At 33.0% G+C, this 18,078-nt stretch overlaps 1 protein-coding gene across 3 annotated transcripts in view; it reads right to left on the bottom strand.

Annotated features, from left to right (window-relative positions):
- The window catches only part of LOC106720023, a 30,939-nt gene that overhangs the window by 7,705 nt on the left and 5,156 nt on the right, over nucleotides 1-18,078 (bottom strand). The window contains exons 2-4 of one of the 3 annotated variants that reach the window (XM_014514560.2): nucleotides 14,738-14,819; nucleotides 13,081-13,497; nucleotides 512-649 (exon numbers count right to left, since the gene is read on the bottom strand). In XM_014514560.2, coding sequence (XP_014370046.2) covers nucleotides 512-649; nucleotides 13,081-13,337 — 395 coding nt within the window. In that variant the 5' untranslated portion in view covers nucleotides 13,338-13,497; nucleotides 14,738-14,819. The remainder of the gene's footprint in view (nucleotides 1-511; nucleotides 650-13,080; nucleotides 13,498-14,737; nucleotides 14,820-18,078) is intronic. The other 2 variants (XM_014514561.2, XM_014514563.2) reach the window with 2 other exon arrangements.

Below are 18,078 nucleotides of genomic sequence, written 5' to 3'. Positions count from 1 at the left end.
ACGACCAACAGTTCTGAGACGAAAGTGTAAGCGTGTCGGCTTGTAATCATGTTAGAGATCTTTATAGTGGTCATAATGATAACAGCAACAGTCACGGCGGTGTGTGACCGTTGTGTATGACCGTTACATATGCTATAAGATTACGTGAATGTCATATTTACATCAAAACTACTTCATTATCCTTTATTTCATCAAAATAATCGCAGAGCATTATGTTATTTTACATTAAAATCACGTTTTTAATTTAGGATAAATAATCTTACATTTTATTAATCATATATGCGAAACTTTGTATGGATGTTTGTGAACACGTATCTTTAGAACAGCTGAATGGATCCGAATGAAATTTGAACTAGTGATAGATTATAGGCTGTAATTTTTTAATTGCATAATGACAAAGTCGCGAGCTATAACTGATTTTAAATAATTCGTTCGCATTTATCGAACAAAAGACCCAATCGCGGAAATGAAAATGAAAAAAAAACATACTCATTAAATGAATATAACGTACTCGTCTTCGACGGGCGTGTAGGGGAAGGACGTCTCCTGCGCCTTCGGTGGTGGACTGGTCTGCTCTGGTTCCTCTTGAAGGGGACTCTCGTAGATAAGGGTCTCAACCATCGACCCTTTCGAGCTGCCAAAGGATACCCTGGAGAAAAAAAGTTTGTAATATTATAAATTGCTTTCGTTGGCATTCTATGAAAGACGGGTGAGTGATATGTACAAAAAAATCTTCATTCTTCATCATCTAAATTCACAATCATACTAATCTAATCACTTTCCCTAATTTATTCGATGTCTGCAATATATAAACTAGAAGTGCAGTTAATAATGTGCCTTAGATAAGTTTATTGGTGATTTAATAAACAAGAAACGTGTTGAACTGTAGAAAGTACCCACAACTAGCGGACTTGGCGTGTCCAATAAGCATTCCTTACTCCATCCTATGTGACGTAACACTTTTTATGACATCATTTTCTACAACCGCTACTATTATTATTATTTTTCAAAAATACAACTGTAATCTCAAGCGCGTCAAATACTTCTTCGACATCAGAATCTACAGAATCTAGAATATTTGCGTAATTTTTAAACTTAATGCTTCTCCGTGAAAGTAAAAAGTCGATGTCCTTTTAGGGAAAGTATTTTTAATAAATTCATTGGGCTATATGGATTTAGATTAAAGCATGTTTTGTGCATTTGCTATTATTTTCTATTGCCCTCATTCTCAATAATTGGTGACCGTTATACATCAAAATAGCCCAATAAGTTTTTTATTAACTATAGACCATCTCATTTATTGAAAGAAAAACACGATTCTGATTAAACACTTTCCATTGCTTTGAGCTTGTATAGTAAAATGAGCAACGTTAAAAAATATAATAGCTCAATTTAATATAAATTAAATCTTTAAGTTCAAAGATTTAATATCCAAGCTCTAAGATTTCTACTTCATTTAACTTCTCTCTCGAGTCTATACATTTTTTATATCATTTTAAAGTGAAGTAAGTGCATTTGTACTGCCTGCGCAGTGCGGATGTGCCCTCGCGGGGCAGGTATCGTCGGATTGCGTCATACTTGCAACGAATAAAACGACGTAATAGTTCACCTTCGAAACATGACACTAGTAACTACAATACTGAGTAAAATATTCAGACATCATAACAATGTGTAGCATCTGTTTACTTAGGGGAGGACGAAGAAGGTAGTCGTCAATGAGAAAAGTTTTAGGCATGATAGTGCCTACGATACTTGATCACGAGTTGCCACAATAATAATGAAATGATTGAACTATACATCGGCAACTCTCCTAGAAGACCCACATTATAATTACGGGTTAGAAACTGAAGTATGTTAGGCGTATTCATGTTTGGCTTCATTTGAATTGGAAAAAAAATTTTAGACATTGACATCTGTCTCTCCCTATTACAATTTAAAAAATCTATACGTATATTCTTTATGTATCTTTTTACTATAAAATACTCGTACCTAATTAGCTATTTTATTAATAAATCCTTTTAACTGAAACACCGGCTTTTAGCCGGTGTTGGTTCTAGCGAATTGTTGTAGTTGGTGTTAGAACGTTGAGGTTCCGAAGTGTTGTGGGAGTTGAGGCGACTTTGTGCTACTACCACATTGTTGAGATATGCAAACAAGCTCACAACGTTCGGCATTAATTTAAATTAGTTTGCTTTTCCTCGAACGATGCGAAATCTGGTGCCGAGCTTTTAAACTAAGTCAATATGTGCGGCGTACGCTATTAATTAATCAGATTCATTCGCTTCACCTTTACACCCGACGAGGCAAAAGCTAGAAAATCAAGTTACGTTTAGTTAGTACACAATTTGTCGTCGAGTTACCTATGAATTAATTAGTTTATGCCCGTCTACCATATTAGTTATTTTATTTGGTATTCATATTTGCATTTACTCTGCTTTCAATACATAGTTTTAAGAATATTTAAAATTTTCTTCACTTTTCAAATAAATGTTTGCTGTATGTAACAAAAAAGTTTATCCGTTGGCTACATAATAGAAGTCCGCAATAAAGTAGAATGAAACAGATTAACACGAAACGAATCAATGTAAAAAGAGGGTAGTAATTTAAAGCTAGGGGAACTGCACGTGCCCATAAGAATTGCTTGCTACATCGGACCCCTATTTTGTGCAAAACAAATGGCATTTAACAGTGGTAAAGACACGCAGCTGCTTCTACTAAATGTATTCGGTCGGTATAGTGTATTTTGAATTCACTTGTGTAGCAGAAATACAAAGAAGAGTTCGATTATAACAAAAGAGATTCAAATATACTACTAAGTAAGTTATAGAGCGGACATTACGAGTACTTTTCTTCCAATATTTTAAGCATAACATGTTACGTTGGTTTCTAAGTCCAAAATTTCTATATAAAACATATCGTTATCCCTGTCATTATCTTTGACAAAACAGAGATAAAAATATATTTAAAACGAAGATTTTGGTCTTGGAAACCCAGGGTTACTGTCAGTACCGCTACCTGTCACAAGTGTCTTGTCAACGGAAACTGTACACGTGGTACAACTTTTTGAGCATATGGTCTCGTTCGTAATGACCCATCTATTGATATTTGTAGGTACATGTGATGTAAAATGATACAGGTTTATTTCAATGACAAGAACCGGAGACTCAATTAGTGCTAACGAGACCTGCCACCGTGGTCCTCGAAAGAGACAATCGTTTGCACCTTAATTCCACGTCCAGGAAGGGAATGCACGTAGGTGTTTGCGAATCATGATGCGGTAACTCAATGTTTCCTTTTTATCAGCGTATAAAAAATCTTTCATGTCTTTAAACTGCAAATAAAGTAGGCTGATACAATTGTCGTACGGTTACTTCTCGAAGTTATTGGCCCGACTGCGAAAAAAGCACATTTGTTTTTTTTTTTTTGTAAATAAGCATAGTATATCGGTACCAATACAGTTAGGTATTCTAATAACGATTCATTTAACAAAAAAATAAAAAAGCAAATAAAATACTTATTTCCATTTTATCTATTACTAGCTTTTACCCGCGACTTCGTCCGCGCGGAATAAAAAAAAATAATAGAAAACGGGGTAAAAATTATCCTATGTCCGTTTCCTGGTTCTAAGCTACCTGCCCACCAATTTTCAACTAAATTGATTCAGCCGTTCTTGAGTTATAAATGGTGTAACTAACACAACTTTCTTTTATATATATAGATTATTTTACATATATTAATACTTCGTCAGAATTACCTGTTCCGTTCTTCGACCTTGCACTTTTTGCAATGTCATTTAAATGACACGACGTTTGACAACATCCGTAATAATTTTTATATTCGAGTTCTTACCAAAAACGTTTTTAATTGGATTATTGACGCAAATACATTTTATTTTAACGTCATATTGCTATCATATTAATTAAAAGACCCAATCTATTATTGGTAAGTGCGAACATTACAATCCATTTAACAATAGAATGAACATCAATAGAAACGTACAAATTATTATCCAAATATGATATTGGCCTCTGAAATATATCTTGTAGAAACTTTATATATATATATATATATATATATATATATATATATATATATATATATATATATATATATATATATATTACGCAGCCCACATCTGATCGGAAACACAGCTCAAATGTCTACCTCTTCATTTATAAAAGTGTGGGTAGAGCAAACAGACTCATAAGCTCTCAGGAAATCATTGCCTTTTGTATCTGCCTCACAAGAGTCGTCTTGTAAGTTGTAGACACATTTTACGACACCTACTATAAAAAATAAGCTATTGGGAAAGTAATATGTCCTTGCAATATACCAAACAAACATTTTATCAAGTATAAATTATTCCCATGGTCTAAAAAGTTCTTATGGAAGCAAATGTAAGTATTTACTTATTATAAAGAAGTCAAATATGAGCATAAAGATAATTTAAACATTAGTTATTCCTAATGTAGAGCATAGAGTAAAGAAAAAACTAAACAATTCGAGGAATATATTCCTAAAATCATACTCGATAAGATGGAGTACCTATAGATTTACAAAACCACCAAAAATATATAACATAGCATAATCATATTAATATAATATTACTGTGTGCTATTATTATCTATGTGTATTAATTATTATTAGCGATATTATAAATTAAATGCAGCTCAACAGAGCGTTAACTTAATATGTTTCATTATTAAATTCTGCTAATTATAGACAAATATGATAGGACCAAATATACAGCCACAATTAATTAACTGACCCATGCAAATATTTCACGCAATATTTATCATATACGGAATAATTATTTTAATTAATTATATTAATTAATTAACTGAGTTGGAAATTACACTCTAGAATAGATTGATGAAAATTAGTTGGTATACAAAAATCTAAAATTCAGACGCAAGTTGTTACACCTACATACATACACATATACTACCAAAGAAAAATATTACCTTTTTGCCAGAAGGTCAAAAATGAGGTTTAATGGCGCTACCATTGAACTCTAATTCGTTAAACAATCATCGTTATTTTGATGCCATTCCATCTGTTGCAACCATGTTAATTTATAATTATAGATATACGATTTCTGAACTGATTTTAAAAGTCTTTCATGAATAGAAAACTTTTTATCGTGAAGATAGGTAAGCGTATAAATTTTTATTTAGCTAACGCTACACGCGAAGGCAGGGCTTGCTGGTCTTCTATATATATGTGAATTAAAATTAATATGGGTTTGTCTCGTAAGCTTTCCTTAACCACTAAATAGATGAGTCTGGACTGTATATATAAAAATAAAGTGTCTTTCTGTTTTAATGAATCTTTTGCTTGCCCTATTCCGTTTATATTTATAGATTTGACATTGTTTTCAGACAATGATGATTAATTTTTGCTGTTTATTTTTTCCAATTCCATTGAAGTTAAAAATAAAATAGTATCGGTATGAAAGATTTGTTCAAATAATAAGAAACAGTTGGGAACCATCTGTTGTAACCGAATTTACTTTCTAATCGGTCGACTTGTAGCTTCTAAAGGCAGTACAATCGTTTTATCTTTTACAACTATAAGTTCCGTATTGGTTCGTAACTACTTTACATTCTTTGTAATATCTGTCCCACTTTGACAATGATGGTACACGGTCTCTTTGTAGCATTTCTGAATTGTCCATTTGTATTAGTTTATTAAAGTCTGATAATGGAATGAATTGTATTGACCATCAAATTATTGGCAAGAGTCGATGTATAATGACAATAATGAAACTTGTTCATTATTCTTAGAACATTTATTGTGTACAGAATGATTGCAAGAGTGTAATTTCCGCATATAAATCGAAGTTAACTGCATTGTTAGAGACGATTTCCCGTCTTTTATAATACTCTACAAAAGCTTTTATAATCGATATCCGTTGACACAGTTCGCTTGTCCATTAAACATTATGATGATAGGTAAAAGCGTTCACATATTTTATTGACATTGGAGTACACGGTGAACATATGAGGTAGAATTTTCACGTATAATTTTGATTTCGGTTTTGCATTCAAGATGAGATCGGTTATTAAAAGACACTTTTTTTTAATATCTACAGCAGTATGTTTAAAAAATAATGTAATGAAAAATAAAACCAGTAAAAAAATATACTTAAACGTTTCACTAATCTAAACTTTAAGATAGACTAAATGGGTAGGAAAAATAAATAAGAACTAATGGCACTTTAAATGTAATTTAATGGTGTGTGGCATTTAAATAGAGTCTTTAGTAGGAATGTCTGTTTTAACGTACATTACATGTTTTTATTCTACGTCAGTGTGAAATCCATCCCTAAAATAGTGCTCTATATGGCTGCATAAATCAAACAGATATATTTATGATAAGGATTTACTGATACACTGGGTACATATCGCCATTCCGATCTGAAGATGAAATTCCAAAAGTTTTTAAATGAGTTTTTTCTAAATACCTACTTCTTTATGATAATAGTAAAACTTCTGATAAACCTAGCACTATTTTGCGAACTCATTTCAAAGCGCTGAAGCTATCAAAATCACCGTTAAAAAGTTTCTCGTACCTTCACCGTGCAATAAAACACGAATCAGATAGAGGAACTACGGCGCGTTTAAATGAACCACAACAGATAAAGATAATAAATTAGCTTTTTAAATTAATTCACGCTCCATCCGGCCAGTTCTTACGTTGATGTTATCAGGATTGCAACGCGCAGTTATCTTTTAAGTGTTAAAATAAAACATTACACGACTGCTTATAGCACATCGCAATCAACGAGTGGCCTAATTGTGTTATCAAGTAGAATCAACAGCGATGGATAAGGACACGGGAAAAATGCCTAAATTCGACCCGAACACGGAAGCGTTTCAGATGAGAGCTCAATGGAAGAAGGCTGAAGCGTGCAGCAAACAATGGTCCGAACTCTGGAGCTGGTTACTAGACGAGCAAAGGTAATTAACTAAAGATTCGTTTATGTTGTAACAGTAGTCTACCACTGCAGTGACACTTGCAATTTCGTCCATTCCATCCTCTTTGACAACAGAGAGAGATTACAATATGTACGAGTATCTTAACAAGTATCACAGCAGTGGATCGGTAACTTTATTGCATCTTCTTTCATAACCTAAATAGTCACATTATGTGCGGAAGTGTGGGTATTGCTGAATACGGGGAAAAAACTAGCGCTCGCAAAATATAGACAATTTAATAATTCAAATTTCGTCATCCAGTACAGCACTTTGCTTGGTATTAACAACGAATTAAAATAGCTATTAGGTAATTTTATGTAACACACTAAATATGTTGAATTATTAAAAGTTACCATTAAATAAACGCGAGAAATAATTCTTGTGTTAGTTACACGGAATATTGCAAGCTTTTATTTTCATTGTTATGAGAGAGTATTGTCTTTCAATAGCTACTTATTATTGTTAAAAAGGTAGCAAAGCCAAAGTTTATTGTTACAATTTACGTGTTAAGGTGTCTGGTGGAACATTGTTAATGTAATTCAAGCCAGTGTCATCATTTCTCATAATTTTTTTTAAATAAAGCTGAAGGTAACACTTGACACCATATTTCTTCGTCTTCTTCTTTTCAGTCACACCCACTGGTAGGCTTAGCCCCCCCTTCCCGCAAGATAACCACGATGACATTTTTTAATAAATTAAATTAGTTAACTTTAACAATGTATTATGGACAGTAAAAATCCATAAAATGGAAATGCTTTGAATTATTTCAAATCATCAAGACTAATTTCGTAATTAAGACAAACATTTACTTTATTACTATAAAAATAATTAGTTATAAACTGTATTTTAACTCTTTGACCGCGTCGATGGATATTATTGACGTCAACGTGGTTATATGTTTTACCATAAATATGTATGACCACGATGCTTTCAGGATAAGTACTTTATTTTTAGTAATGAAGATCGCATTTCGTAAACCCACACATAATTATGTTTTAATTTGCACAGTCATAGTATAAAAGGGTTGACGTATGTTTGAACTAAAATTTATTTGTAACACTATCTAAGTTTTTATGTTACGAGTAAGTCCCTTACAGTCTAAATAGGTAAAAATTCTAGTCCAAACTTTTTAAGATTAAAGCCGAACCGTGCGATTGTATATGTGGACTACTGGACTTTTACGAGTTATATAACTGAACATTAAAAGCATGCACAGCAAGTTGCGTAAGCATCTAAACTGTTCGTAGAATGCATCCAGCTTGGGAACATAAAATAAATTATACATAGTTGCAAAAAGGTTACATTATACGACGCTAGTTCATGATCCCACTATGACGTCGTGCTCGTAAATGCATGTTTGGTTCAAACAAACCCCAGCTTAAAAGGTCAACTCAAAAGTAAACACGACTAGTTTAAACTGGAAATCATATTCTAGTGTTTCATCGAAAACAAACAACCAGCAAATAGCGTGTTATGGAAGACGATATGTTTGCTTGTTCTACTAGTCTGGATTAAGGATATAATGGTTACGTCCTGTTTCAACACGAAAACATCGATAGCGGAAATTATCAAGATCGAATTGAAAAACAAACCAATCCGATAAAAATCTATCCACTACAAACAACCAGCGATTAACCTAGCTGACGATATTAAGTCTGGTTTTTTACATTTCGGATACCTAAAAAGATAAACCTAAAGACTATGCAAGCTTATTAACTTTAGTATTGGTTCGAGTAAAAGCGATAAAAGAGATACATTCGAAATTTTGGTTTTATACTAACAAATATTGATCAATAATGAGGTGAAAGTTCTACTTCTTAACTCGTTTTGTTATAAGGATACTCATTATCACATATTTAAAGTATTAAACCAGAAAAATTGTTATATAAATTTCTGTTGCGTAAGCGAATGAAATACAATTAATGTGATTTCGCGTTATATATTCGCACATAACATATAATATATGTATCATATTAGATATATAAGGCTACGAATATCTCACGGAGCTTTACGACTTCCAAAAGCAGGACGTTTATCTCCAAGCGATGTGAATTTGTATTGCGTAACAACGAACCCATTTGGTCATGTTGTAAGTTTTTTATTATGAGCTCGGGCGAACTTGCAAACTGTGTTCCGCTTAACGTGAAATGCAGGTTTCGAGAATGTTTATTTTTATTTTCCTAAAGTAGAATAAAAACACCGACGTTGACTGAAAACGTTAGTTTCGCTTTAACATGAAGATTTAAAAACCTACTTTAAAGATTTTGCAACGATTCATTTTAAAAATAAATTAGTTGATTTTATATGTTAATCAAAGCTGTAAAATCAAAATCGGTAGCTGTGAATATTCTAAGAACGCAAATTATCTTTAAAAAACAACTTAAGAATGTATTTTCGTTTGATTCAAGTAGACCTATATGGTTTCTGTAACAGCATCTCGTTATAACGGTCAGATGTCACCAAGATTACAACTGACCGACACGACATGCAATTTGCGTATACGCTGTCACCCCCCGGTAATTCTTGTTAGTATCGAACTAGCTCTAGGCAAGAATTTAGATACACTACCATCCAAACTTAATGGTAGCTCACAATTTCGAACGATTCCATGCCATATCATATCAGCGGAACATAAGAAAATACCCTTTCCTAGTCGTCGTGTACTTTTCTCCACTCAACATGGACCCAGCATGGTATCCTACGAATACAAAAGCAGCTAACTACCATAAAGTTTAAATCTTATAATACCACTATTGATTGTAAAGGCATAAGCAGTCATTATTCATATCAACTCTAAGCCTTGCAACCAGGAACTCCCAAGTTAGATGCTTTATAACACAGGAAAGTAGAAAATTGTCAAATTATGTGCAATAAAGAAAAACGTTTCGGATAATTTACCTATTTTTTCGTTAAAAGCATGTCCTAAAAACGTTTAATTGGCAATAAATACACCAAATGCTTTAGTAGGCATAATACGAGTAATAACAAAAAAAATATTAAAAATGATATAAGCCAGTTTCGTTATTAAATTTACAGTATTTAACGAGTAAATAAAGTATAACCATTACACAATAAATGAAAGTTCTTTTTTTAAGGTACCCTAAGTCGTACCAGGTCATAAATAACTCGGACGAGAATCGATTACGTAAAGGGAAACTTTGCGAAGTAAGAAGTTATACAAAATGCATGCAATTTTGAAATAGCTGCACTTGAATAACTTCGCGATGTAGCATAAGCGAGGAATAAAATAATCGTAAACGTGACGTGATAGTGCCGAATAACTTGGAAATATGACAAGAAAAATACAGGCCACCGTTTCAATTTTTATTGCATTTGCGTCGCTTTAATTGTAAATACAATTGGCTCATAATACATGTATATTTTTCAACTACGTTACATGTATATTTAACCGACTGACAGAAGCATACATGTATGTAGTAAGATCGTATCAATGTGATCACCATTTAGACTAAAGATGATCACTAGTTAATGTGATAATTGAAATTGATTAATAAAACAACATCATTTTAGCCGAGCCCTGAAAGAATCAAAGGCTATACGAGAAGAAGCAGCGGCAGAACTTCCCCGTGCAATAGGCAAAGCAGAAACGAAGAAAAGCCTTAAGCCGGTACCAGTCACCTCCACTGGTTTTATCGGGTGGATTGCTGCTAAGTAATTAATTTTTATCATTGTTACTTTTACGGTGCGTTTCGACTGCAGTGGCATTTGTATTAACATTCGTACATGAACAACATTCTCTGTGACAAAATAGAGAAAACAATATTAATTAAAAAAAATTGTCACAGTTGAAACTCACTGATTATGTAACTTTTTGTATAAGTACCCAGTTCCTTGCAAATCAATATGTAAGGTTGTAAGATTATCCTTACAAAAATCATGGAATTTCCAGCTGCTGTAAATGCATTTTGGTACTGCATCGCGGTATTTAAATCTTGTTTATTATTAGCTAGGATTTTCCTTTAGAGCTTGGAGTGGTGCTTAGGAAATGCCAAGTGCGGTGCACAGGTTCTCTTGATAAAAAGTGAAGTTGCAAAGGAAAAATTCAACAACAATTTTCACCGCGTTTTAAACAGAAAATACAAAGAGTGTATATACAATGTTAATTAAAATAATTTACTTATTACATAAGGTTAAGTACAAATTAACGTAGTATGGCATATGGCATAACGATACGATAATAAATTTGTTAACTAGCCCGCACTGTACCCGCGTGATTGACTATGGCCTAGTCAACCTATTTGGGTAGGCTACGAATAAATTTGCACTGTTATAAATTCTTCGACAAAACTCATGATATTTATGAAGATGTTAGGTTGTGTGACTTTCCTAAGTATAGTTGAAACATATAATATTTTCTCACAGACATGACTGTCAATTGGAAATATATACGCCGTGGCTAACGCATATTCCCTTGAGACTACCTGATGCCTGGGAATGCAAGAACTATGAAGCTTACAAGTCTTAAACTAAACATATGATTTTATGTTTCTAAAATTAAAAATATATCTATTTCTCTTCTTTGTTTCTCTTTAACATAACTGTCAACCACTGCTTACCTTTAAAGAAGCATAGTTAGATTTAATCTGTATCCCTTTGATACGCGGCTTCCTTAGTTCCGCTAGAGGAAAAAGTAATTCACATTGCTGTTTAGCTTCCGTTTTTTAATTAAGACTCATGACATAACATAACTGAGCCTGTAGCTATGAACTGCTTCAAACTAGTCTAAATCATTCACAAAGTCTGATATATTCTTGTACGAATGTAGCCTAACCATACATTACGGTCAAATTGGTACATTCATTAATCAATATCCATTAATACATAGTGCTGTGTTTAGTAAATAGAGACATATGTTACATAGTAATGTGTTTGCAGACCTTTAGCGACCTCTGTACGGCAAGTCTAGTCGACCGCAAATCGATTTTCAGACGTGCACACGGTTGCCGGCAATGTGGTTAATGTAACTCATTTATCTTGGATATTAGTAAATTACATACGACAGAAGACCACAAGACTAAGGAAATAAGAAAATAGTCAAGCGAGTCTAGTAGTAGGTTCGTTTGGACGCTAGACGGCGTCTGATAAAAGAAAATTGTCAGAAGAAGAAAGAAGTCGTAGATCACTCAATGAAAGAGGTCGGAGGTCACTTTAAAATAACACAATGAAAGAGATTCCATATTCTCTTTTAAGCATCGAAATAATGCAAATTAATCTGGAAATCTCGACAATAAAGCATTTACCCCTGATAAAGATAAATGTATTTAGGAGTACTATTATCCCCGATACATGAATTTCAATGCAGACGGAAACAACGCGGATCGTACATAACTGATTAGGTCGGTATAGAATATACAGGACACTTAGGTGAAGACAATAGAATATCATTAGCATATACAGTTTGTGCATGGTAGCATGGGATTAAATAATAAATTACTGCTATATTATATATATACCAACTTATATAGAAACGTTTATTTGATAGCCCGATTAAGAATTTTGAAATCTACAATACAAATAATACTGAATACAAAGTTAATTTTTTGCTCAGTACATTAAAGATATGAATCGCTAATCGTTATCCTCGCTCATCACTTTTCATCAAATCATACTAGTGTTATAAATTGCGAATGTTTAGATGGATGGTTGGATGGATCGATGGATATTTGTATGAAGTTATAAGATGAACGTTATAAGAAATGGATAAATTTTGGCACAGATGTAGAACATAGTCTGGAAGAAGGCATAGGCATATATTACGTTTTTTATTTAATGCGCGTAGAAGGAGTCGCCGGCTACAGTTAGTTTACAATAAAACTTTACCCGATCGTGCACCAAAAAAAATTGTGCTATCATTCTAAACTACTATAGATTTTAACAGATAATGTTAGCATCATTCTTTTATTTGATAGTATAGGCTAAAAGCTAAAGCACAGAATACATGACAATAATTCGTATCGAGTAATTTCTCGAAGCTGCTTATATTCTTCGCAAAATAATGTTATATAAAGAATTTCAATCTCATATCCTAGCTATTTAATTAAGTTAACAGCATTAAATATAGCAATAGAGAGGTACTAACCTTTTTAGCGATGTGTGTTTACTGCCATTGCTCAGCAGTTTATGTTTAGGCTTGTCAAGGACGCCAGTTGGAGTTGACGACGATATAGTGAGATCGCTCGCGAACGAACTCGTTGAGGACTCTTTAGATATGTTGCTTCTGGTCTTCCTGACCGCGGACTCAGGACTTCCCGGACTGCCGACCAGCTCCAACGCGAGTCGGCCCTTGACCGGCGCCGGTGGGGGTTTCTCTTCAACGGGCACCATATACGACAGCATGGCTGCCAATCTACGTCACTCTTACAACATGGAAATAACTGCGATGTTCAGTTCTTACAGCTACTCTTTGAAATTTAATATTTCTATGTCCATATTATAACAAAACTGTATTATTCACCAATCACCCAATCTCTTAATCTTTGCCACAGTCTAATGAGATCTGAAATATAATGAAATGTTACAATTTTGACGCGAAGACCCTAACTAAATTAAAGAATCTGTCAAAAATGTATAGCTACGCAAAGCAGCAGTTATAATTTTCAAGAAGTTTTCCGTAAACTATAATAGTTGTAAAATAACATAAACAATTATGCATTGTAAATGTCGACAAATTACAATGGTTTAAATTAGAACGATACAAATCATAACGGCCACACGGTGTTTATAAATTTGTACATTCATTAATTCTCATATTATGTCGGTCTATTATTTTCATCGCAACTTCAGTTAACTCTAATGTAATGTAAATCAACATCGGTATAATTAAATACTAAAAACAAATTACATTGTAAAACACAACAAACAACCTACACTTTTTGCGTGATTATCTTTTTGTCTGACGGATATAAAGCTATAGAAAAGGAAAAAAATTAAATTAGATTATATGTAAAAATTGCTCTATAAGATGCTAGTATTTCAATCAAGTTTTGATCAATAAGTAAAGCTTTTATGCATTACATCAAAAAGCGAGAAGAAAGCAGAACAATAAAGCTATCTTCGGCGATTGACGAAGCGTTAAATTAAGACCAAAATATTATTTCCCACGGCATTAGATCCTCTGTTATTTCGTTGCGTTACGTTACATTAAAGTTTTTCTTGTTTTAGTTCTTTTAATCCATTTCGTTTGCATCGGGCGCGTTGTCCTAATTTGCCCTTGATAGTTCCGCCAGTCATCGTCCACTTTGAGAACCAAGCTAGCTATCTTATTGACCACAACCTAATTAATAACTTTACCATAAATTATTACGTCTTATAATTCGACTTTTATAATGAAAATACCAGCATCTAGTATATAATCTTTATCCGCATTCGTTGTTTTTTTGATCACGCAAAAACAAATTTTACGTGCATCTTGGCCTTGACAGAATTATTGCCTTCACGGTGTAACTATTCAATAAAATGCTTCGAGATTCTGAATCATTCAAGTAATAGCGAGACAATATCTGTTCAATAACACATTTGATATAAACTTGATCGACGTCTACAATATTGTTATATAACGTCCTATATATTAATGAAACACATTTAAAAAGAAATGGTGCGGCAAACGCACACTTTTTCATCGATATTGGTATCAAAAACTATAACATTTCTTACTACACTCAAGGTCATTTAAATTATTTTCATATCCAGAGTCGACAAGAACATTGTCTATTTTAAAATAATTCATATATACCTACCTAATTTACAGTCTCCATGTCATTGAGTCCGATGCCAACGGACTTCCTCCAATCATAGCGTACACCACCGAAACGAATCAATCTGTAAATAAAACAAAATGTGATTTATAATAAGCAATAAAATTGTCACTGCAAATGGTAATGTTGTCTGTTCGACAACGCCGTACATTTGTGATAACAATAGCTTGACAAATAAACCGTCGATTACCTCACCACCTTAAATGCTCCAAATTGATTTCGGTGAAAAATAATTGCCATCGTGTTATTTCTACCTCTTACCGCTATAGTTGGGCAATGTTGCCTCATTGCACTTTCGGACTGCACGAATAACAAAAATTAAACGGTACTACAATGAGATTGTTTATTTACATTAGCTAAATACGTCGAAATGTAAACATGTCAAGCGTTGTATAGACACAGTTGGGCTGCGTAGATATTGCGCGCTTAGATTCGGACGGTATCCATCCAGTGGCGCCACGCACCAACAGATCGTATAACTTTGGCGGTGGGCTGCATCCTAAATATAACTAATGCTTTAACGAGCTTGCCCATTCATAAGAAAATGGCAAATGTAAGCAAATATTCAATGCCATCTTTATAATCGCATCAGCTTCCAGGCGCAATGTGAAATGCACACGGAACCGTTAGGGTTCTTAAAGACGGATAAAGCTACAGGTCGTGTGGGAATGACAACCTAATAGCATTTCTCAGACAGTGAAAGGTCAGGCGTTGGTATGAACTCATGACTTCGTGTGCTCGCAACTACCGATCACAATCGCCGGTTAATTAGAAACATTATCTTTGTTATGTAAGTAGTACACCTTAGTTTCCCTCATACACACTCATACATACGTTTCAATAATTACGTTTATGTAAACTCAATGATATACTACTATAACTTTGTTTATGGATTCTTTAACTACATACAGCTGAATATGACACTTCGATATGTATGTTTATATTGAAGAGTCATTTTAAATTCCTAATAGGATTTTATGATAACAAAAAAAAATTATTTTTCGTGTTCAACGTTTACAACATTACAGTGTTCATATAAAAAAAAACAATAAAAGACATGTCCTTGTTTTAATCGCCTTTACTTGTAGTGCTTTCTAAAATAAGATGTCAAATTATCTTGGTTTTTTCATATGGAATGATAAATTGTTTAGTTCAGGTTGAACTCCAATATTTATAGTTAGTAATACAAACTTCATTGTGTAATTGTATGTAATCAAAATATACATTGTGGTGTGCAGAAGGCACTATACACATTATTTATAATGTAGATTACTAGCAGAAGATTTTTCAATAAGTACTAATGGAGAACAAAACAAACACATCTTTCCTCTTAATATTTGTAAAGACAAACATTAGCAACCTCGGCATCAACGTATCTAATGAAACGTTTGAATTTGGAACGCTACCGTGGCTCGGTAACGAAAGAGCTTGCGAGGTTTCATTCACGCAGAAATGTTTTCTCAGCGGCCAGAACGATTCTATTTGCTCCGTGACGACAGCATGCCAGCGAATTGATACGCTTTGATAAAGGAAATTATTTAACCTCTATTCGAGAATGCATTGCTCCAGCATCTTTTATTTTTTTAATCTATATATATAAAAGAAAGTCGTGTTAGTTACACTATTTATAACTCAAGATTGGTAGAACTGATTTAGCTGAAAATTGATGGGGAGGTAGCTTAGAACTAGGAGACGGACATAGGAACTTCTTTATGTTGTGTGCATTTATTTTTATTCCGCGCGGACGGAGTCGCGGGTAAAAGCTAGTGATTAATAAAGCTTTCATAGTTTTTTAAGTCTCTAATCTTAAAATAATTAAAGTAATCTAAAATCTCTAAGACTTTTTCAAAGAGAATATACCAGACGACAAAATTAATGTGTAAAATTGTGTCTACAGCGGAAGTCCACCGTAACATTCATGATTTATGATTATTTAGATAATTTTCTTTAATATTTTTCAATTGCTTTTACTAAAATGCAACGCTGACAATATGACCTTGAGTCATGTATTTTTGCGAGAACGTAGGTCCCTTCGTCGAGTCGTAGAGCGACAAAACATCCATAACTGCGCATTTGTATTCCGTTCTCGTGTCCTTCGTGAGTCAATTGGAAACATGGGAGAGCGCGACATGACGAATTACAATAAGAAAAACCAGAGCAAGTCACTCGATAGTAAGAAAAAACATACAAACGAATTGAGAACCTCCTCCTTTTGGAAGACGTTTTACCAGTAAACAATAAAAATACACAAAAAAATATAAAATACATTGGTTTTTATGGAAAAATATTAAAACTAAAAACAGCTTTTAAGCAGCAATTTCTCATGCATTTTCTCATGAACGAGCAGATAAAAGCCTCAAAAATAGTTTAGAAGAATCTCGAAGATCTCTTAAAAATAATGTTAACTGGTATTATTTCCAATACCACTGCATTGCTTGATATAAAAATTAAATATGCAATAGAAGTGTACAGATAATAAATATAACTATAAATATTTATGGATTTGAATAAAACCAGATTATAATATTATTAACAAAAACTATTGGAAAGATTTTATATTTTTTAAAAACGTTCGTTCGCATACAATATTAACTTTGATATCTCTATTATGCAAATACTTAATACATTATTAAAATAACGTTGTCGTTCATTTGTTTTGACAAAAAAAAATAATCTATTAAATGGCATAAAGTTATTTGTCTAATAATATAAAAAAACCTGTAAAATAGTTATTGTGTAAATTTTCAATTAAACTGTATTTTATTTTTAGTAATGTGGAAAAAGAATTATTAATTGCAAAATGAAATTAAATAATACATCCATTTTGGCGTCCAACATTATTGGCAACTTGATAATCACCGTTAGAAAAACGCAATAAAGAAAATAAATATGAAAGCAATAAAATAATATAATACAAAAAAATACAAGGACATCGAGTCTCCCGGGGTTTAGGTACAAACCTTAATTATCTACTATGACATTATTTATTTGCGAAAATAAAATGAGAAAGTCATTGATTATCGCTGTGATTCATTAGACCGTAAGTCCGATACCTTGTAATTAAAGTTGTCTTGTTGCTGATATAGGTAGGAACTACGGACATAGGTACAATTATTTAATAAATTACTAGCTTTTACGTGCCTTTAATATTACTGGACAAACGTCCACTTGTTAAATAGAAAATACTATGTACTCGCGTCCCGTTGTCAGAAATTACTGAAATTTAGTCCTTTAATCTTGATGACAATGTAACTTTTTATATACAGTGTCATGAATAAATGGCGACAAATGCATGACCCATGCAACATGGGAATCCAACAAAA

The sequence above is a fragment of the Papilio machaon genome, chromosome Z, assembly GCF_912999745.1.
Source record: "Papilio machaon chromosome Z, ilPapMach1.1, whole genome shotgun sequence".
Classification (NCBI taxonomy): Eukaryota; Metazoa; Arthropoda; class Insecta; order Lepidoptera; family Papilionidae; genus Papilio; species Papilio machaon.
This window is presented reverse-complemented; position numbering and strand designations above follow the sequence as displayed.